The 20,282-nt window shown below is 49.6% G+C and overlaps 5 protein-coding genes across 5 annotated transcripts; 1 reads left to right on the top strand and 4 right to left on the bottom strand.

The window, feature by feature from the left end:
- Positions 1–1,306: 1,306 nt before the first annotated feature.
- Positions 1,307–5,748, top strand: ETH_00026835 (uncharacterized protein; the record flags this gene model as incomplete). The annotated part of the gene is made up of 10 exons (XM_013373069.1): positions 1,307–1,508; positions 1,828–1,935; positions 2,186–2,492; positions 3,230–3,377; positions 3,623–3,793; positions 4,032–4,282; positions 4,444–4,503; positions 4,784–4,847; positions 5,039–5,116; positions 5,563–5,748. 10 exons carry the CDS (start codon positions 1,307–1,309, stop codon positions 5,746–5,748), a joined length of 1,575 nt encoding a protein of 524 aa, XP_013228523.1.
- A 1,281-nt stretch (positions 5,749–7,029) lies between these two features.
- Positions 7,030–12,224, bottom strand: ETH_00026840 (methionyl-tRNA formyltransferase, putative; the record flags this gene model as incomplete). Its single annotated transcript, XM_013373070.1, has 10 exons — positions 7,030–7,074; positions 7,349–7,507; positions 7,762–7,866; positions 8,124–8,168; positions 8,617–8,875; positions 9,133–9,206; positions 10,156–10,243; positions 10,502–10,589; positions 10,910–11,100; positions 11,821–12,224. The coding sequence occupies 10 exons, from the start codon at positions 12,222–12,224 to the stop codon at positions 7,030–7,032; spliced, it is 1,458 nt and encodes a 485-aa protein (XP_013228524.1).
- Positions 12,225–13,977: 1,753 nt separating this feature from the next.
- ETH_00026845 (uncharacterized protein) lies at positions 13,978–15,303 on the bottom strand (the record flags this gene model as incomplete). The annotated part of the gene is made up of 3 exons (XM_013373071.1): positions 13,978–14,299; positions 14,787–15,095; positions 15,200–15,303. The coding sequence occupies 3 exons, from the start codon at positions 15,301–15,303 to the stop codon at positions 13,978–13,980; spliced, it is 735 nt and encodes a 244-aa protein (XP_013228525.1).
- Positions 15,304–17,876: 2,573 nt separating this feature from the next.
- On the bottom strand, positions 17,877–18,894 carry ETH_00026850 (uncharacterized protein; the record flags this gene model as incomplete). Its single annotated transcript, XM_013373072.1, has 3 exons — positions 17,877–18,152; positions 18,315–18,530; positions 18,700–18,894. The coding sequence occupies 3 exons, from the start codon at positions 18,892–18,894 to the stop codon at positions 17,877–17,879; spliced, it is 687 nt and encodes a 228-aa protein (XP_013228526.1).
- Positions 18,895–19,056: 162 nt separating this feature from the next.
- ETH_00026855 (uncharacterized protein) lies at positions 19,057–20,224 on the bottom strand (the record flags this gene model as incomplete). Its single annotated transcript, XM_013373073.1, has 2 exons — positions 19,057–19,389; positions 19,766–20,224. 2 exons carry the CDS (start codon positions 20,222–20,224, stop codon positions 19,057–19,059), a joined length of 792 nt encoding a protein of 263 aa, XP_013228527.1.
- Positions 20,225–20,282: the final 58 nt, after the last annotated feature.

A 20,282-nucleotide genomic window follows, 5' to 3' on the forward strand; every position in this document is an offset into this window, starting at 1 on the left:
ATTTCCTAATATCCAATGGTGCCTTATGCCTTAAAATATTCTATATTATTCGTGCCCTTTCGCGTTACTAAGCCTCGAGGGGTGTCGACGAAGGTCAATTGTAGTGCCTGGCACTACAAATGGCGTAGTACAACTCGCATTCGGCACATGAACCTTGAATATTTTTCCTCTAGATCACTAGTGAGCGTAGGTCTGGAATTTTTTTTGCAGCCCAAGTGAAAACGAAGAAGGTGCTTGAGGGGTTCGCTGGGAGTATTCACAATGAGATAAAAGGGGCTCACCGGGCCTGTGAGTGGGCACATTTTTCCGGCTTACACGAATAGCGAGCGTTCCTAGTGAAAGCGTATTTTGTATTCGAACACACGTGAGAGCATTTACATATTTTTCTGTTAGTACTAGTCTTTATTATTGCACAAGCTACTGAATACACAATCAAGAAGTGCGCTGCTGACTGTAATCGAAGGAACCTCCAGGGTAACAAGACCATTCGCCGTGGTTGCGTATATTCATTACTGTTGAACCGAGGTCTTCACACTGCCACTGTCACTTAAGAGACCAAAATATGTGCCAATCGCACTGCTAAACTGTCGTATAGGATGCAAAGAATATATTCAGTAGTAAGATAACAGTGGTTGTCGCGCGAGTGCAGACGACCCCCAAGCATGAAGTCCGTTAGTGTATTGACTAATTCGAATCACGGCGGTCAAAGCTGCACTGCTTGTTACGCGCATCGCCTCCTGTCCGGACAAAAGGAACCAATTAAAATAAAAAATGACAATTTAAAGAGTAAGTATGCTGTTTAAATGCTATATCCAGAGTACCCCAGCTGCAAACAACACTGTTACAAGGCCCGCAGCGCAAGATGTCCGGTACAGCAGCGCAGTGCATTACGTTACCCCACAGGTAGAAACGCAGGTACTACTTCAAATATTTTTGCTGCAGAATAAATTGAAATGAATGAACTGGAATATTTCTTAATATCTTTCATACAGGGCGCCATTAAAAAAAATCTGAAACACTAATGGCAGCGGTGGGACCCAGTGACCAGGTTTGTTGCAGCGGCGCCCAGAGTAAAATGCGCATTATCGTGGAACATACCGGGCTATAAGCACACTTCAACTTTAGTTTGGTATTTATATCCAGTAACTTTGTCGTGTATGACAACTTATCCGGGACCTAACCAGCGTTATCCCTGTTCGTCGGTGGTGCCTCCGTATGCACCAGCAACTGCTGCCTGGCTTTTCTGGCCCCTTAATACTTCAACTCGTGCTTATTTCCAGCAGCTCAAGCTCTTAGCGGTGTGAATATGAAGAAGTATTTTGGAGGGGGGCTCCTGCTGCTTTTGGCAGCTGCAGTGCAGCAACTGCTGCTCTTGCCAGCGCGTGCAGCAGAGGGGCCCGCTGTATTGGGGGCCCCCGCCAAGTCCTCTCCCGGAGCCATTACTTCGCGAGCTCCACAACACGAAGCTCCTGGTGGCTTTTCTGATCTATCTGTGACGATCGAAGACGGTGAGACAGAGCCTCCTAGAAGACGTATCGGTACTGGGGCCCCGGGGCCCTTTAAGGGCTCGTGTTTTAGGCCTCCCGCTCCGGCCCAAGTGCTTCCAGGGCCCCAAATAGGTGCGGCGCCTTTGGCGGTGCCCACTGGCCGGGGCCCGTCGACGGCGCTTTAGTGGATCTGCGTAATCTTCTGCAGCTGCTTGACGCCATGACACGGCGCTGTGCGTTTCTGGTTTGCTGCCTCCACATGTGCTGACTCTTCCCACTGAAACCCAAAAGCCTCAACTAAAAGCTTCATCTCGTCTGTGGGCGCCGCGTCTCGCTGCAGATGACGACTCGGAATTCGAAGAAGCCTCTGAAGAGCTGCCGATCCCCAGCGCTTTTGGTCGCCGCCCTGCAGCAGCGCCCGCAGTGACTGTGCCGGCAAGGCCATCGAGTAAGCAGCAGCAGCAGCAGCAGTAGCAGCAGCAGCAGCAGAAACGGCGACAGCAGAGGACGTTATTGGAGGGACCACCCGATACAGATATGTCTACCGTTGTTTGTCCTTCGTCTTGTCATTTGTATGCGCCTTTCATTGTCTTTTTCTTTGACCTACTCCTCCTACACTTTGTGCATCTTAGTCCTTGTTTCTGCCTCTTGCTGCGCCGCTTTGTCCTGCTACTGACCCTCGTGCTGATACCTTGCAGCTGCTGCTGCTGATGGCTTGCCTGTTTTCGCAATTGGTACAGCTGAAGCAGCTTTGGGAGGAGCAGCAAACTCCGCAGCAGGAGCGACTGCCACTGCAGGCGCTGCAGCGGCAGACGCCGCCGCGGCTGCAGCAGTAGCAGCAGCAGCATCAAAGACCCCTAGAGACGGCTGGACCTTCATGCTGTACATATGGCGCATCTTGACGAGATATTATTTAGTTGACATTTCTGCTGCTGTCTTGCTTGTCATGGTTATATGGACGGCCGTTAAGGGGAAGGCAACGAACACAAGAGTTGCTATAAAGTGGTAGGCAGGGCAAATAGGCTTTTTGTCTCAACATATTTGTTTCTTTTCTTCAGATCTGTAACTTCCTCTTCTTTCTCTTTGCTTACTTGAATGAGCTGGCTGCATGCGTCTTTCTTTCTTCACTTGTCTTTTCCATGTGTCTGTCCCAAATTCCATTCCAGCACCTCTCTTTCTTCTTTTGTGCATAACATGTCTGCTTCCTTGGCGCTCCGCTTTGAGCGTTTTTATTGTTTGCCTCATCTGTTTACTCACTTCGTCACTTATCTTTTCGTCTTCCTTTGTCTTTGCTGCCTCATTGTTGTTTCTTGACCACAGTAGTATTTACCGTTTGCATTGTTTGCGATATCGCTTTGCCTTTTTGCTCCTGATTTTCTCTGCTTTTTAATATTTCCATCTTCTGGTGCGCATTAGCTCATCTCAGCTTCTGCTACCGTGCTGGCTGCTGCCGCTGCTGCGGCTGCTGTTGCTGCTGCTGCTGCCGCTGCTTCTGCCACACCCACTGCTGGTGCTACTGCGCTTGCGGCTGCTCCTGCCGCATTCACTGCTGCTGCAGCTGCTGCTGCTGACGTTTCCACAACTAGTGCTGCTGCTCCTGCGGTTGCCTCAGGTGCAGCCGCTGCTGCTATTGCCATTATTTCTGCTTCTGCCCCTGCTGATGCTGCTACTTAATTCTTCTGACTCCTATTAGGCTGCGTCTGTAGGAACTGACGCGGCTGCTGCTGTTGCTGCGTCTACAGGATGCAGGAGGTTCGGGAGGTGTTGAGCATCCAGTTTGCTGACGTCTCTAAAGAGACTAAAGGGTCATTTGCTGCTCGTTCTTACGATTGCTTTGAGCTCTTTTGCTCCGGCAGGCGCAACTGCCTATTCATGGAGGTTACACTCAATGTGCGTTGCTGCTGCTGCCGCTGCAATTGCTACTGTTGCCGCAGCTTCATTGCGGGGTCGACCTGTGCAGCGCGTGCAGCACTTGCTGCTGCGGAGAGATTGCTCTTTCTGTTGCGCTCTTGCTGCTGCTTTGGCGTGTACCTTTTGCCCGCTTTTTTAGCGAAAGCTTCATTAAAAGTGATGGGTCTGGCACGGTCTTTATGTCTTACATGGCGCCCCAATCGTTGTTGCTGTTGCTGCTGCAGTGTGTGCCGCGCCAGGATTTGTGGCGGGGTTGGCTCCTTAATGGGCTTGTTGGCCGGGAAAACGACGAGATCACGCTGGAATGTTTACTGCCGAATGGAGGGGAGGGAATGATTGTTGGCTTTTGCAAAAAGGAAGACCAAAGGAGCTTCCTCGAGGCACACTGGGACGTTGTCAGTTGCTCTCTTGCTGTTACTGCTGCCGGCTCTGGCTGCAGTAACAGTGCTATTGCTGCTCTCATGGGCGTCCTTCGCTGCAGCGCCTGTTGCGTGCCCTCAGCAGCAGCTACTGCAGTTCGACACAAGTTACTGGTGCTGCAGTGGCAAAGTCTCCATGCAGCGCAGCTGCTGTGCTAGTTCTCTCGATTACATTTTTGAATTTTTGCGCTGCCTGGGGCTGCTGCTAATGCAGACGGAGTTTTGCAAGGTTCGCTTGGCAAGCCACATGAGCGCTCTAATACCCGAGGGGTTTTCGCTTGTGTCCGACACATTGGAGGCAGCAGAGAAGCTTTTCGATTTTTCAGGAGCATCGAAACTGATGCAGCAACTGGGCCCCCGGCTCAAGTGCCTGTACACTTCAGACCTATGTACCAACACCAACCCTGCGCTCACCGCCACAATCGCCGCCATCTGCGGCACTGCTGCTGCTGGAGCAAAGAAGCCGTGAGCAGCTTTACAAGAGTAACTACCTCTTATGCTGCTACTGATGTAGATTTCAGGTTGTGGATCTGTGTCTGGCTTTTAAAGTGCCTTCAAAGGAGGCAGCAACTATAATTTCATGCACGCTGGCGGCGCCTCTGCTGCTACTGATGCGCTAATGGTAGGAAGCGTGTTCTTCGAATGAGCTACTACTTAGAGGACGGCGACTCAGAGTTCGATCAAAGGTATGCATCGTATTGCAGCATTGGCAGCAGCAACGGCAGTAGCGATGGCAGCACGCTAAGTGATGCTTCAGCGTTTTACACAGCTGTAGTAGCTGGAGCCAGTGCATGAAGACCAACAATAGAGGCAACACGAACGTATTTTCTGCACTTTTTGTGCCTTTTTGCAGTTTGGCTGTGCATCACTTCCTCCATTAACCTGCTTTCACTTCAACAGTAGTATCAGTTGCTTTGAAATTTTGCACTTACTATCTACATCATTTATCTGTTTGTGTGTATTCAGATTACCCGTGGTATTAGCGTGCAAGCTGGTAGACATGCTGGCGACGATTCGCCTGAGTGACGCTGTAAGCTGGGCTGCGATCGGGTATACATACGGCGCGACCCCATTGAAATTCTGTTCTTGATTGACCTCCCTGACCTCTTGAGGAGAGATCCTGCCAGTTCGTGCATCCGCCCTTACAACATCTATAGCAGCAGCAGCAGCTGCTGCAGAAGCAGCATGAGTTTGTGGACTGTGTGTTTGGGACGGCCACAGAACCGCGAGGCGGTCCGGCGCATGCGTCTTTCCTATGAAAAGGAGCAGCACAAGAATCGCAGGAAGGAGCAGGAAGAGGTAATTGGCAGAAGACACAAATAATCTTTAATTTATACTTGGAGGATGGAGTGAAGAACATATAGAGGCAGTGATGCAACACAGCAGACAGCAGACACTTCGTGAAATAGATGAGAGCATATGAAATCAGATGGAATAAGACAGACAGAGGAACATTGACACACAACGAAAAGAAGATAAGAGAAGCAAAGTGCGCAAAAGTCATGCAGAGGAAGATGTGGGCAAAGTGATTGACAGAATAGTAGACAGGCAAGCAGTGATGAATGAAGACATAGGCAAACAAAGATGACCACCGAAACGGGCTCATTAGGGGCGTCTTGAAGCTCTCCTGTAGGCCCTCATGAAACTTAAGAGTGCTTGCTCGTATTTAACTTGCCCCTCATGTTGACTGTAATGAATCTTTGCTTGATGCATGCAAGCGTGCTAAAATAGATGAATGCATGCAGGAAGCGGAGAGACGGCGGCAAGATAAAAAGAAAGAACAACAAAAAGCACTGGAGCGGCTTCCCCCTGAAGAAAGAAAGAAGGCTGAAGAGGCCCAAGAGGCGCGCGAGAGGAAGAAGAGCCAAAGGCAAGGAGTGAAAGTGAGAGAGCAATTTCATGAAGAAACGGCTAGTCAAGAGAGCGCCTGAAAAGATTATACGCCTTAACATGCACACGTCATGCAGTTTGGTCGGCTTATAACAACTGTACATGGCGTGGCGAAAATAAGCGTCGGCATATTACGCGCGTCTTGCAGGGATATAGGTCAAGATAAGTACATTCTTATTTATGGGCTCGGTCTATGCGTGTATGTAGCTCCGTAGATCCCACACTGGTGTTTAATCATCCGTTTTTCTTACCTTGGAGCATGATTGCCTTATTCCTCTCGTTTTTTGGTCTGCGGCCAGATGATTCGTATGTGAAAGGAATGTGGAGGGGCAGAGAGCAGAGGACCTCAGGGGAGGCTTAGTGTGTATGTGGATCTCTTCACCCAGACAATAAAATATTGTATAAGGGTACAAGAGAAGAACAAAGAAAGCATGAAACACACAAATCATTAAAAATCCGAGAAAACAAGCCAGGCAAACTGGCAGAAGCAGAAGGAAAAGATTTGCGATGCAGCTCTTTATTCTTCCACCTTCGTTTTTTAGTGCTGCGCGCATGCAGAGAGGCGCTGCATGCACAATGCAAGAGCTGTTGGGGATATCCTGCTTCTCTGCTCAGTCCCAGGTGTTCCGTCGCCTTTTAGGAGCTAGAAGGCTGTAGAAGGGCCCCTGAGGGCTTTGGGGCTTTCTGGCAGCGACATTCGAGGGTCACCTGTCAGACTACTGGAGGCGACCTCCGCTCTCCTGTCTTTAATGTGCACTAACAACAGTTCCTATTTGTTTATTGTCTCTTATGTTTCGCACCCGTTAGTCGCAACAACATTTTATAATGTAATACTCATATGTGCGCTGCTTTGCACAAACCTTGCTGCACTAACGGCTGCTTTGGAAGTTCAAGTTGAACGCATACTATATCAGGGAGCAGAACTGAGTAAACCGAATATTAAGCAGCAAGTCAGAGAGCTAGCAGAAATGTCGCAGCGGTGGGAAATGGACCGGATTGGCTTGAACAAGCCAAAGGACGTCACGCGCTGCTGCCGCCGGCTCAGAGTGTGACTGCATTACGCACTCTCTCCGGACTCACATCGATACACCCCGTCTAAGGCCCTTGAGAGCCCTAAGATGTCTCATAAGGCCCCAATATTGGAGTTTAGGGGTGCCCAGTTGCCCCTTAGAGGTTGGTTCTTTCTTGTTTGTGGGCCCGAAGAGGCCATTTATATTAGAAGCCTTCTAGGCTTCTTTGGGAGTGCAGTGAGGGGCCGTCCCTGAGCTACCGAGCAATAATAGGTGGTGAGGCATTTAGCCTTCAGTCGTGCTCTGTGGTGCTTACTTTTGGTTGTTCAAGAACAGTCTCTCTATGCGGGCAAATGTCTGCAGAAAAAAGAAACACATGAGGGCGTATGAGAGAAAGAGAAATGAGGGAAAGGGGAAAGAAGTAGCAACGACACTAGCAGCAAAAGCAACGGCAGTAGAGGCGGCAGGTGCAGCAGCAGTTCTATCAGTGAAACCAAATGCAAATGCAGCAGGACAAGCAACAGCAGCCACTTCTGCTGGATCAATTGTAAAAGCAGAAGACCGCGTAACGGTAGGAGAATTAGCGTGACGGTAAACAGCAGGAGAAAGAACAGCAGCACGTTTCTGTCACCTGTGCCGTTTGGTTTTGTATTTTTTCCTTAATCAGAAAAAGAATAGAAGCGGCCAAAATCGTCTTCAGAAGCTGCAACCCGAGCCCTCTGTAAAGCCCCCCAAAGCCTTCTTGCATTAAAGCGGATACCAATACAGCCACGACGCCACCCTCAGCCTCCTGTACCACCAAAGCCGCAGCAGCAAGAATAAAACCGTTGTCACCAATGAATAGGGCAGCAAGAGAAGTGGTAGCACCTACAACGGCAGAAGCAGCAGCAGCAGCAACGAGACACAATTCACTACCCCGCGTTGGAAGGTTCGCTAATAGCAGCAGCTGAATCTATAAGCCATCATGGGAAGCTCTTCAGAGAAGAGCTTCCCACAAATGACCCAGTAAACCTGTGGTTTACTGGGTCATTTGTGTCAGCTAACCTCGTCTAGAAGGTGGGGTATGTCTCTTGTCTTTGGATTTCTTCGATAAGCGGAATGGGGCGGGGACCCTTCTTCTGAGCTGCCGCAAATGCAGAGGCCCCCAGCCTGGGATGTAGGTATGTGCAAACAACAATAATAATAATAGACAATGAAAAGGGTACACATATACTGCCCGATGAATAGCAGTAAGCAGCGTTTTTGGGAAGCAGTGATTAACACGTTTGCACTGAGCATTCATACTAGTGCATTCGTGTATAGATATACGTATCACCCGTACTTATTAGCATACAAATTGTATTTTCTACAATATTTCAAGGCGGACAGCGATGAATGAGGAGGCAATGCAAAGCGCAAACCCTCACCTCACTGCACTCCGAGAGACAGAAAGACGCCGGTTTTCGCATAGTCTGTGGTAAACAAGCGAACCACAATAGTGGCAGTACGAGCTCGCGAAGAGACCGGCCACGACAGATAGGGACACAAACACATGCAGGCGGGTTTAGAAAAGTGCACGAATTGTCGCAAAGAAGCAGACGAGGAAAAAGGAATGCACAAAGACACTCAAAAATGAACACGACACAAAGAACAACACGCTCGCAAGTGCTAAAGAAAAAAGGCAAACCTACGTAGAAGCATTGTGGAGGATGCCGAGTCGAATACATGCAAAATACGCACAAACATGAAGCAAAGAGAGGCTGCCAAGGGATGCACTCTTGCTGTACTTGAATGAACTTTTTCTGCATGCACTCAAAATGAAGGCTAGCATAAGACTGGTTTCTAACAACATGTTTTGAACTGTCGCTCCTCAATCGAGGCCCAAAACGTAACCTATAAACCCTGAACCCTAGTACCCACATCGTCGCAGAGGCACGCAGAGGCAGGAACAGAAGCAATCAGTTGCGCCTCAATTTCCTTGTCCAGTGCGGACTGCACAGATACCGCCCGTGGCACTGTGGCGTGCTGTTGTTGCTGCAGTTGCAGCTGCGGCTCCATAGAGCCTTTTCTTTGTATCTCGTTGATGCTTGAGGGGCTTTCCTGCTGAGGCTCAAGTGGAAGGTCCCCCTTGCGGCCTGGGGCAGCAGGAACATCTGTGTCTCCAGAAACCAATGCACGTCTGGAAACAGCAGCACGATTTGCAGTGGCAGAATCTGTAGAAGCAACAGCACTACTAGCAACAGGAATAGGGATACCCGGAGATAGTGAAGAAATTAGCGCAACATGAAAAGAACAAACTACAGAGATGCGCTGAGTCCCAGTATAATTCCACATGCAGCAGCTTCAGCCACGGCAGTGTAGCGACAATGACACCAACAGCAGCAACAAAAGCGGCGCGAACAAAAATGAAGAAGCACTTGTGTGTGTCTCTCGTACTGCTGTTGCTGCGAGCCGTTGAAGTTGTCATGGAGGCTAGCAGAACGTTCCAGCAGGCGGGCTTGAAGTAGCACCTGAAGATAAACTTTAAAACTACTTGCATCCTGGACTTTTGAGGAAACGAAAACACAGGCTATATCATAAGTCAAGGAATATGAATACAAGAAACTGAGACATTGGAAAAAGCCACAGCAAGAGCCCCGGCAGGAATGTCATCAAGTGGCGTAAACGGCGTAACACAAAAGAAGCATGCGTGCACCCAAGCGCCTTCAATGCTCATCACTTAACGTTTAGTTTTCGCCACAAACATGGAGTATTCAAAGAAACTCAGTTGGAATTTCCAGATTTGCAGGCGCCGCTTCTCATCAAGGTTTTGGGGGTTAAGTTTTTTATTTAAACGTTCAGAAATTCTGGTTCAGAAATTGGCCTTCGGCAACAGTGTTCACGGTTCCAGAAGTGGTGCAGTTCAGGGTTAAAACTTAGTACTTTGGCTCGGATGTAGGGGTACGTGGCGATCGTTGCAAATGCTTTGGAAACAGCACCCAAGAGGAAGCTCTGGACGCCAGTCAGAGGCGGTAGTGTTTGCTGTGCAGGATTTCACAGGAAAGCAAATGGCGCAATTGCTCACCCTAAACCCTGCATTACAACCCACCGTTTCCGTTGTTTGTGTAGCTGCATGGACAGCAGTACTAGCGTCCGCTCCAGTAAGAGAAGCAACAACAATGGCATGAATGACATCAGCAACGACATAATTGGCAGAACCATAAATGGGGATGGCAAAAGAGCAAATACGAGCAGCAGCAGCAGTAGCAACAACGTTGCCACTTCACGTGCATTCACGCATCTTCAGCAGACATTGTGCCTCTGCCCCTAATGCTTTGGTACACATTCGCTGCACGGCAGTAAGTGGCCGTTTGCTATCAGAGTCTGCCAAATTAAGAGCCTGGCGACCAGCATTGAGGGCTAAAGACCGACAATGACGTTTTTAGGGTGTGTGTCTTATAGCGTAGAGTTCATGCGTACCCCTATCCGTTCAACTGGAATATCTTCGTCTGTAATTGGATCCATGACACTCCTTGCCCGCAGGAGATTGACCATTTGGAGCCAGAGCCTGCAGTGCAGCAGCAGCAACAAGAAAAAGAGCAAGCGCAGCAGCAACACAGGCAGTAGCAGTCTTTGCAACCAAAACAATAGCACTAGACCTTACAGTGCACCCTTTTCCAAATTCCAGGCGTTGTACTGCTAGACGGTGCGCATTTGACTGTAGCCGACGCTAGAAATTCTGCTCCTCTTGCCAGAAGGTGTTGCTGCAATCGTTGATGCTTCTTGTGGTGTTGTTGTAATTGCCGTTGCTGCTCTCTGTGCTTACTTGAGGCTGTCGAAGGTAGCATTTGTGATCGCAGGATTTAAACACAGGCAGAGGGATGCCCCGAAGCCTCGGTAGAAACCAAAAGGCCCTGCGGCAACACAGCAGCAGTGCCACCAACAATAGAAAAGGTAGCAGCCACAGCTTAACGCCAGTTGGAGCAAAAGCCGCTATAAGGCCAGAGGGGGCAGATGGAAATGCAGAATCTGCAGTATAAAAGCAGCGATAACGGTACTTGCATCAGTACAACCGTTCTGAGTGAAGGCAACCGCTGCACCACGAGTTAGAAGCAGCACTATCAACACTACTTTCACCACGATCTCCAGCAACCGAAACAGCAAAATCTTTCGCAGCGTATCCTGTACCAGGAGCATCTATGCAGCAGCAACGGCATTTATGTTGGAGCCGAACCTTCCGTTTTCAGAATTCGCATGAAAATAGTACGCAGTGGCTGCCGACAAAGCTGGGCATGTGTGCTGCTGACATCCAAAGGAGCCGTCAGAAGCTGGGTCCCCAAAGCAGCAAAGACAGCCAGCAACAAAGTACCACCTCTGATGCGGAGACCCCCAGCCTTCGCCGCACGGCTCTTCAAGGCTTGGTACCTGACATTCACATGAAGGTGAAACCGATACGTAAATATAAATGTGAGCATTCACAAACACAAATAGTTACACTTTTTTATAGTTAAGTCTTGCTAAAGACTATCACAGTTGATATTATCGAAAAAATGATCCACGGTTATGCAATTTTGCGTATTCTGTCGGATGCATGCACGTCAGTAGATACCGACACATACATACAGAACTAAACATACCGAGGCTACGGCACAGGCAGCTTAGTATGTAGAGCTTCACGCACACAGGCAGCGTGGAAATAAACATGAGAAGAGCCGAATAAAACTAATTGTGTTCGTATCAACACTCATTTATACTGCCAAAAAGATGCACGCACTTTTCTTTTCCTCGCAGCTATAATAAGTATGTTCATGTGTTCACATGCTTTCTGAATTTTGTGCATCTGCCTGGTATCCACTATAGGCACACGGAATTCATACCAGACGGTATACCCACACGCACATGGGTGTTCGTATTTGAATGAAAGTTGCTAACGCAGGCAAACTGGGCTCTAACAGCTCTGCAGAATGAGAGAATCGTTTTTCTAATATCAATATATCTCCACACCTACAGTACATGCCGTGCCTTCTTTTGGTATCCAGGCTCACACAGATTTTTCAGTTCAGCCACAATTTTCATCGTGTTAGGGGGTAAATTGCAGCCCATATGCATCAAACCCTATGCTTTAAGGTTTTAGCTCCAGCTTACAAATAGAAATAGACAAAGTTTCTAATTATTTGCTCGGCCAGCTTAATGCCCAGACCACTGTATAGGCGGCTTATCCGGTTAATAAGTTGTCCCGCTTTGTCTTTGGTGGTGCTGCCGCTGTTGCTACTGTTGCTGCTGTTGCTGCTCTTGTTGCTGTAAGTAGAAGCGTAAGTGGTAGGGGTGGCTGTTGCTGCATCCTCCTGCTGCAACAGCTCCTGCAAGACGTCAATGAGGGCCTGCAATGCGCTGCGGTGCTGGTGCTGCTGCTGCTGTAGCAGCTTGGCTGGCTGCTTAGTTGCTGCTGCCTGGTGATGTACTAGCAGCGTGTCTAACGGAAAAACAATAAGGGTGGATACGCACGCAGCCACTGCGCCGCTCGTTGCAGCCACAAGAGATTTACTCATGGTGGCACACGATGGAGAACCTTTGCTGGCTTTGCTTCTGTTGTTGCTGCTTCTGCTGCAGCTGCCGCTACTGCAGCAGCGGTAATCAATGTTTCTGTTTCTGTATTATTTCAACTGCAACATGAACCGCAGCGCTTGGGCAGCAGCTGCTGCTGCTGCTGTTGCTGCTGTTGTCTTCGCTGCCGCGGTTGCTGCTATCGCAGCTGTTGCTGCCGTTGCACTGAGTTTTATTTGTACTGCGAATGCTGATGCAGCTTCCCCTACAGCTTTTGCTGCTGCTCCGGATTATGCTAGCTAAGCAACCACCGCCAGTGCCGTTGCTGTATGCATGCCCTTTACTTCTGCTGTCGCTGCCGCTGTTGGTTTTCTGCGTGCAGCAAGAATTACGCAGTACCCTGCAGCCCAAATCCACAGGGACACAAAGAGCACCGTAGAGAGCAGAAAACACAGAATAGCAGTGTCAGGGAGCAGTTGTGCTGGGCGCTCAGGAGTAAATGAGTGCGTATTGCTACAATGTGTTTCTCCACTTTCTCGAAAGCATTCTGAAGGAGACTGGCACTTTTTCCCCTTTGTCAAATCACCGCCTCCGAGCAACGTCTTCGGCGTTGCAGTTCGTGTGATTGGCGAAGCGCGATCTGCGTGCGTTGTAAGCTCACTTGCTCTGTTTGCAGAGGAAACCTGCTTCATCTGCGGAAATGGCACGCCTGTAGCTGCGAGCATCAGCTCTTCACACCTCCATGTTCGCGTGCTGGTGTGCATATGGTCACGTCCTGGTAAGTTCACGAGTATGTATAAGGGGGTAAGTGTTTTAGTAAACAGAAGGGAAAATCCCAAGTTTGCTTGTAGCCTCCTGTCTTGCGTGTGGGGGCCCTAGCTTGGCCACTCCGGCAGCTAAAAAGAGGCATAGGAGGCAGACAGCTCTGAGGTGACAAGGTTTTCAACAAGAAGAGAACAAAACTGCTGCTGCGTGGGCCGAAGTTGCTGCTGTATCTCTTCTGCTCAGGCCGCTGCAGCACGGCGTGCTCCAACAGAAAAGACGGTGAAAAGCCGTTGAAATAAGTGAATTTCCCCTTAAATCAAAATTTATTCTCATTTAAAAACTTTGTTTTTCCTTATAAATGAGTTTTCTGAATTTTCGAGCTTTCTGGGGAAAATTTTGCACAGGTCCTCGCTTGCCAGCAGCCAGATGGTGGTCACTGGACAGCCCATTGCTCCCCTTGAAAGTTAGAGGCCCTGTAAGCAGTACGAGCCACTTAAGAGTATAAGACAACCTAAATTGGCAGCTACTCTGTCGGACTCATATCTTTTTACTTGACGATTATTTTTTTGTGGTTCTGTACGGAGGCCCGAGGAACAGAGCTCGAGCAGTCACCACTGCACATCCCAATGAGTTTATTTCCGCGTGCGATCATTGTGACACCTAAAGCGAATAAGAGATCAAGAGAAACAGCCCAAAATTCATAACTGCAACTTTCAGTCTGCTGCTATGGAAATGAAACGAACACAGAAAATTATCGTCCAGGCACTCGGCCACGCATATCCTTCTGCGCCGCACACTGCGCGCCATGTGCTAAGGGTCCGCTTTCTCGAGATCCTCAAGTAGTTTCACAGTAAACAGGATATTTGAGCCACGGTACAACTCTGCAGCGACGCGCCTCTCTGTTTCTCTCCCCAGCAAAGGGCTAATGACACTCTGAAGTTACACACACTTTCGCAGCTTCCTACGCTGCAGAGTCACTTTTGTTGGCTAGAGCTAGGCAGTCTGTAGGTCTCCTGTGAGGTCGCCGAAGAGCTGAGCAGCGAGGCTCGTAGGTGAAGTGAGACATGTGCTGCCAACCAAGAAGGGTCCCATCTGGGAGCTGCTTTGAGCGTAACTTGGTACGTCACTGTTGGCCCCTACTTGATAATTCCCATGCGCGGCATTTAGAGCTGTGAATGCCTGCAGCTCTTTGGGTGCGAGCCCTCCCAAGACGAAGGTAACAACAGAGCGACTTGGGACTCCTTTCGGGGTCTCCTTTTGCCTCCAAGAGGCTCCTGCTCGCTCCTTCGCTGCGACCCACAAAAAGTTGACCGTGCTGTAAGCAGAACACAACAGGATCATAGAACCAAAAAATGCTAAGTAAAAAAGGAAATTAACCTGTTTAGTCAGAGGTTGCTTGTGCAAGCCCGGAAAGCAATCGGCAGTTCACTGTACATGCATCGGGAAAAATTGGAAATGTAGCTGTACAAGATTATGGCATACCACGTGCTAATTCACTCCAGTATGCTTTATACCATTTGGCGTCTTCCTATGTCATGCGACAGTTTATGTTTGTCTCATTACGACATGGTTCGCGCAACTGAATTACACTATACTGTTTTGCGCCCAACGAAGTTAGTTTATGTCGTGCTACGTTCACAATCCTATTTGCGCTGCACTAGACTAGCGCTATTCGGCTTCTGAAGTTGAGAGTCATACCACAATGCTGAGTCAAACTACAACTGCGGCGCACCATATTACACCATGTTTACAACAACTTTAAATTTCTAGATTGAGATCAGTGGCGAGTCCAGTTTGCTCACCTCAAGCCTTTCTTTATGAAATCTTCGAGAAGAGGTCCCTGCGCTGGAGGCGCCTCTGCAAAAGAAGAAGCATCGTCACTTCCTCCCAGTGAACGCGCCAAAGACAACAGCCAGCAGTTCCCCTGGGGGCCGTGAGAGTTCCCTTGGAGGCCATCACGGCTCGCTGGCATGCCTTCGAAGGCCCCTTGTCCGTCCCCAGAGGATCCCCCAAGATATCCAAAGGATCCATGAGGCTTGTGGAAAGGCCCTCGTGAGAGTATAGCAGCGTTGCAGCGTTCAGAATCAAGAGAAGGAAGTACCGGCAGCATGCTAAACGCCAAAGCAGAAGAAGGATGCAAGAATAACCTTGCAGTTGCAAAGGAACCTCAGAAAACAGGAAAAAGCAGGTAGGTTGTATAGATAGGCGCCCTTACCGACTATTTGTGAGAGACGAGCGCGACTGTTGAATGCACCAAAGCCGGTGAGCGATGGCCTTCGCTTTGCTGCTACTGCCCTTGCTGCTGGCGTTGTTGTTCATGATATTTCTAGAGAGGCTACTATTTAATGCTTCTCTCAGTAGGCACTCCCAGCATTTGCAGGAGCTCGCGTTGTTGCTGCTGCTACTGCTCTCGCCATTGCTGCGGCTGTGTTGCTGGCAGCAGGAAGACACCAGCGGAGCGTCAGGGCCCTACAAGAAAGACGGCAGAATCTCCATGTAGGTTTGACGAAGATTCAGGTAGAGCTAGCGGCCTTTGAAATCTCTTTATCGTTCAACACGGCGGACAAACAAAAGAAGACATGCAGTACTCACACTAGACAAAGGAATGCAAAGTCATGAAAAGAAAGACAAAGCATGAGGCGAAAAAGGAAATCAGGGAAAAGAAGAATCGTGCAGAGGGACAGAAAACGGAAGAGACACGGGTAAGGATATGAGGAAAGACGAATACGAAGAAAATGAAGAAACTTACGGCCTGTGACGCTCGCGCTGCAGCGATGAGGAGGGACGCATTCAGAGACTCGAGAGGAACTGCAAAAAAAAAATTACACGTAGGGCAAAAACCTAATCAACATAGGGCTAAACAAGAAGACGCCAGCTATAAAGGAAAAGGTGCATGCGTCTGCCTGGTTTCTCTTGCATGCGTATGCATGCAAAAGTACGCAAGCAGCCCCATGGAAGGCACAGGCATATCAAACATAAGGCAACGTCCAAACTGAGAATAGTAACACTGAAAGCCGAATAAGTAGGGAACAGTCTTAGGAGGTGTATATAGAGACAGAAACGAGACATACCGGAGCCTGAAGAAGCCCGCTTTATTGCTCTCTGAAGCTGCGGACAGCAGCGACAAACAAACACACAGATAAAATGTAGAAAACAGGATGAACAAAAAGACGAGAAGTGCAGAGGATAAGCATATAAAAAAGGAAAAAATTTGCTTAGCAACGGCACTGGGGAGAAACAAATGCACACTGCAAAGCGCGAGAGACGAAACAAGGCAGAAAACACGGAGGTAAAAGATTATACGAAGCGACAGGCAGATGCAGGACGGAAAACCAGGGCACAAGGCAAGGCCCGTGCAGCGCAATATGGAGCGACGGAAAGATATATGGAGCATAAGACAAAGTTACACGGAGGGACATCGAGGGACAGCAGGGCGCACAGATTCGGCTTACATTGGTCAAGGTATCGCCAGCAAGTAAAGAAGGAAGAAGCAAATGTTCGACAAACTCCAGTAGCGGCCACAAAGATACACGATGCTGCAGCAGAGGCAGCAACAATCACAGAAACAGCAGCACAGCAAGCAGCAGTGACAATGGCAGGTGTGGTGCGGAAGCTCATCTACAGGAAAGTGGTGACACGGGGCAGCAGCAACACGAACAAGAACGACGCTGTTGCGCCAACGGCGGCAGTAACTGAAAAACACCTGAAGAGCCAACATGCTATTCCCCCATTTGATGTCAGTGTCTCGTGTCTGCTGGAGCAACTGCAGAAGCCGCAGCAGCGTCGCATTCCTACACTGCTGGGCGCTGCTGCCTTCCTGCAGCAGCCAGCGCAAATCACTTTGTCTGCGGGTGAGCAGCGCCAAAAAGAGGCGAAGCAAGAAAAGAAAAAAAGGGGGCAAGCAGAAAACAAGCGACTGAAACGCAAAAAGACATGCATTTAGCAAGAACATAAAAACGGACGAGCGGCGGACAGATAGACGGAGGAAAAAGCAAGCGGAAAAACGTAGGGGAAGTCGCAGAACAGGCACGTAAAGAATGAGTAAGTGCACAGGCGCTCGAAAGCGCCAGTGCATTTGCTAGTTTTACTGTAGGAACCAAAAACGAAAACAGACAGATGGACAAAGGAACCAGTGGAAGAATTCCGGAGTTGGCTAGGAGTGGAAGCAAGGAAAACAACAAACAGAAAAAGACACAGGATAATGGTCAGAAGAAACACGCATGAGACATACACAATCACAGTCGATTACCTCCAGCTTGGGATAATCTTCTCCATTTTGGTCAATGTAAAAGGCCGCTGAAAGGGCCCCCATGAGATGACGCCAAGCGACAGCATCATGTGGAGCAGCAGCAACGGCAGAGGTAACTAGACTGAACAAACAGCAGGCAGCACTTGGTTGTTCCGAAGTCCTAGAGGTTATGACGAACAAACCCTAGGGTGCAGAAAAGGGTCTAGGGTGTAGAACAGCACCTACGCCTGCCATGCAGGCTCGGGACCGTGGAGAAGCTGCAAAAGTGCTCCACCCTCGATGTATCCTGCAGCGCGAGCCTCCATTTCTTGTTGCTGCTGTTGTTTTCGATTGAGCCTATTCTTTTGCCGCGTTTCGGTGGTGTCTAGACACGAATCGAGATTGGGTGATGATCCGCAATTCAACAAACGCCGGATCAAGGAAAAATCCGAGAAAACCTGACAAACCAACGCATTGAGGCCTAGATCAAGTGTTGGAGCAGCTACTGCTGCTGTACGTGCAGCTGATAATATTGGTGTTGCTGCTGCTGCTGCTTGCTCTGCCGGTGCTTGGTTCTACCTTGCTGTTGGTGAATCTGCTAGGCGCTGCTGGTGTTCCTCGGCTAGTGGTGGTGGTACTGCAAACGGCGCTGTCGTTCCCGCTATTACTGTTCTTGTAAATTTTTGAAGAGCCCCTTTGAGTTACAGTACGGTCTGAGGGGGTCCCAAGTTACTGTGTACGGCCGTCTCACGCCTGTGGAGTCAATGAGCTGACTTGGGACAGCAGAGGGGTCAACTAGCTGCGGTTGCTGTGGCTGCTCTTGTCGTTGCTTGTGCTGCTGCAGCACCTTAAGCTGCTGTAGAGTCCATTCACCCCCATCCGATGGAGCTGAAGGTGATAGGAGGCTGCCAGGGGCCAAAGGGGACTGCAGGTCCTGTAGCTGCAGAGATCGGAGGCAACGGCAAGTTCGGCAGCAGCAGCAGTAGTAGCTGGTCTAGCATAACGTCCAAGCGCCGTAAAAAGGTGACTCAAAAGCCATTCTGCTGTTGTTGGTGTTGCTTTGAAAGCTGCCACTCCTGCTGCTACGGCAGATGTGTCATACCCTGTCCACAATTAGCAGCAACACCTCCCTCTCTCGCTGTTCACCAGCAGCAGCAGCCGCAGCAATCGATGCCCCCTTTGGCTTCGGAGGAATCCTTTCGGCCACAGCACGCCCCAATAGCCGCGCAGCCGCGCCGCAGCAGTGGACAGCAGCAGCAGAGCAACCCCATGCAGAGCAACACTCTGCTAGTCGGCTGGCCAACCGGCTGTAGGCTTCCTTCACGCAGCAGATAACAGCAGCATCGAGAGCACCAATCTAAAAGCAGAAGCACTTTCAATGACGCGGCAGAAGGAGCAAAGGCTGCAACAGCAGCAGGGGCAAAAGTGCGGCAGCGTTCACTGCGGCAGCGATACCAGGAAGATAAGCAGCGACTGTAAAGACTTACTCTGTGCCGCAGGGGGAGGCTAGCGAGGGAAATGTCATCCAGCTGTACGTCCCCGTCTAGACCTGCGGTTGCTGCTGCAGCTGTAGGCTGACGCTGCAGCAGGCTTTCTTCTGCTGCTGCTTCTGAAAGCAGGCGCCGCACTGAATCGGGGCATATTATGGGGACATCAGATGATTCTGCGAGTGAAAGTAGCATCAGGAACAGCAGCCACAACAGTTAGAATGCAGCTGTTGCACCAGTTCTCTAAATGGCGCCCCATATCAGTTGCCTACTGCTGCATGCTGCTGTGAGTTTTCTGCAGAAGCCTTTGCGCGCCTGAGGCCACTAGGTGGTGCGAGAATGTCCTCCTTTTTATCGTCAAATTTTATCTATATTTTCCTCGTTCACTTTTGCTTCTCCCTTTATGCTGCCTGTCAGTTCTTTGCTGTCTGTCTTTGTCTGTTCATCTTTGTCTATCATCCTCCTTTGCACACCAGTCAGCAGGAAGCATCCCTGAGTGAGAAACGTTGCATGAAATGGGGTGTGCAGCACCTCCACTTCGAGTGGCCCCTGCCACTTGGGAGCCCCAGATGGCCCATCTGACGTTGGCTGCAGCCCCTCTCGTTGCCTGCGCAAAGTTGCAGCCAAACGCTGGACAGGCATTCCAGCTTGCTGCTGCATGCAACAGGCGTGCCAACGATGCTGCTCCTCCTGAAACGACAGAAAGGCCCAGTTGAAGCACAAAATCAGGAAAAATGTCGGCAAATATTTGCACAAATACTTGAAGATCATGGACGAGTTGGCCAGTAAAAACTGTCACACGAAATTATGCAGCCAAGCCAGTGCAGCATCACATTAGAGATCCGGAGACCAAGTAGGATTCCCCATGGATCTGCCACAACCGCAGCTTCACAAAAGCAGCTACAGAAAAGCTTGCTCAGGCGTTAAGGGCCCCTAGAGGACCCTGCAATCTTTTAATGACCACTAAAGCACATTTTTACTTCGGGGCCTCGCATGGCCACATGTTACTGCATGTGGCCCTGTGAGGCCCCGAAGTTAAAATGTGGTATTTGGTGTTTGGACGGACCGAAAAGAAAGAACAAATTGTCAAGCGGCGGAGAGAAGGCAGCAGACGAACGAAGGAAATCAGGTAAGGCGTCGCCTCCTCGATAAAGGCAGAGACGAAAACACAAGCAGTTTCAGCTTCAGGAAATATTTCCTGGTCCTGCTGCTGCTGCTCCTTCTGGCTTTGCGAATGATCAGCCCTTAGTTGCTTCGTCATCTTTCGCCTTTCAAGATCTTTGAAATCCTCCAGCGCGCAGAGCCGTGGGAGAAGGCCCCATCTCCCGGGGGGTGGCCCTTGTTGCTGCTGCAGTTGTTGCTGTTGCTGCGAGCTCAAGCGGGAGGCGACAGCGCCCCAACTGCCAGCATCTGCAGCTATAATGTCTACAGTTTCGAGCAGAAACGAAGTCTTGCGCACAATCGCTGTGTCCTCAAGGTCCCCCAAGGGACCCCGTGTTCCGGGGCCCCCAGGGACCCTCGTCATGTCTTCGTAGAATGAGAAAGGCCTTAACACAAAAAATAAACTTTGGGTTCTATAGATT

Source organism: Eimeria tenella, genomic scaffold (assembly GCF_000499545.2).
Source record: "Eimeria tenella Houghton genomic scaffold, Eth_scaff12, whole genome shotgun sequence".
Classification (NCBI taxonomy): Eukaryota; Apicomplexa; class Conoidasida; order Eucoccidiorida; family Eimeriidae; genus Eimeria; species Eimeria tenella.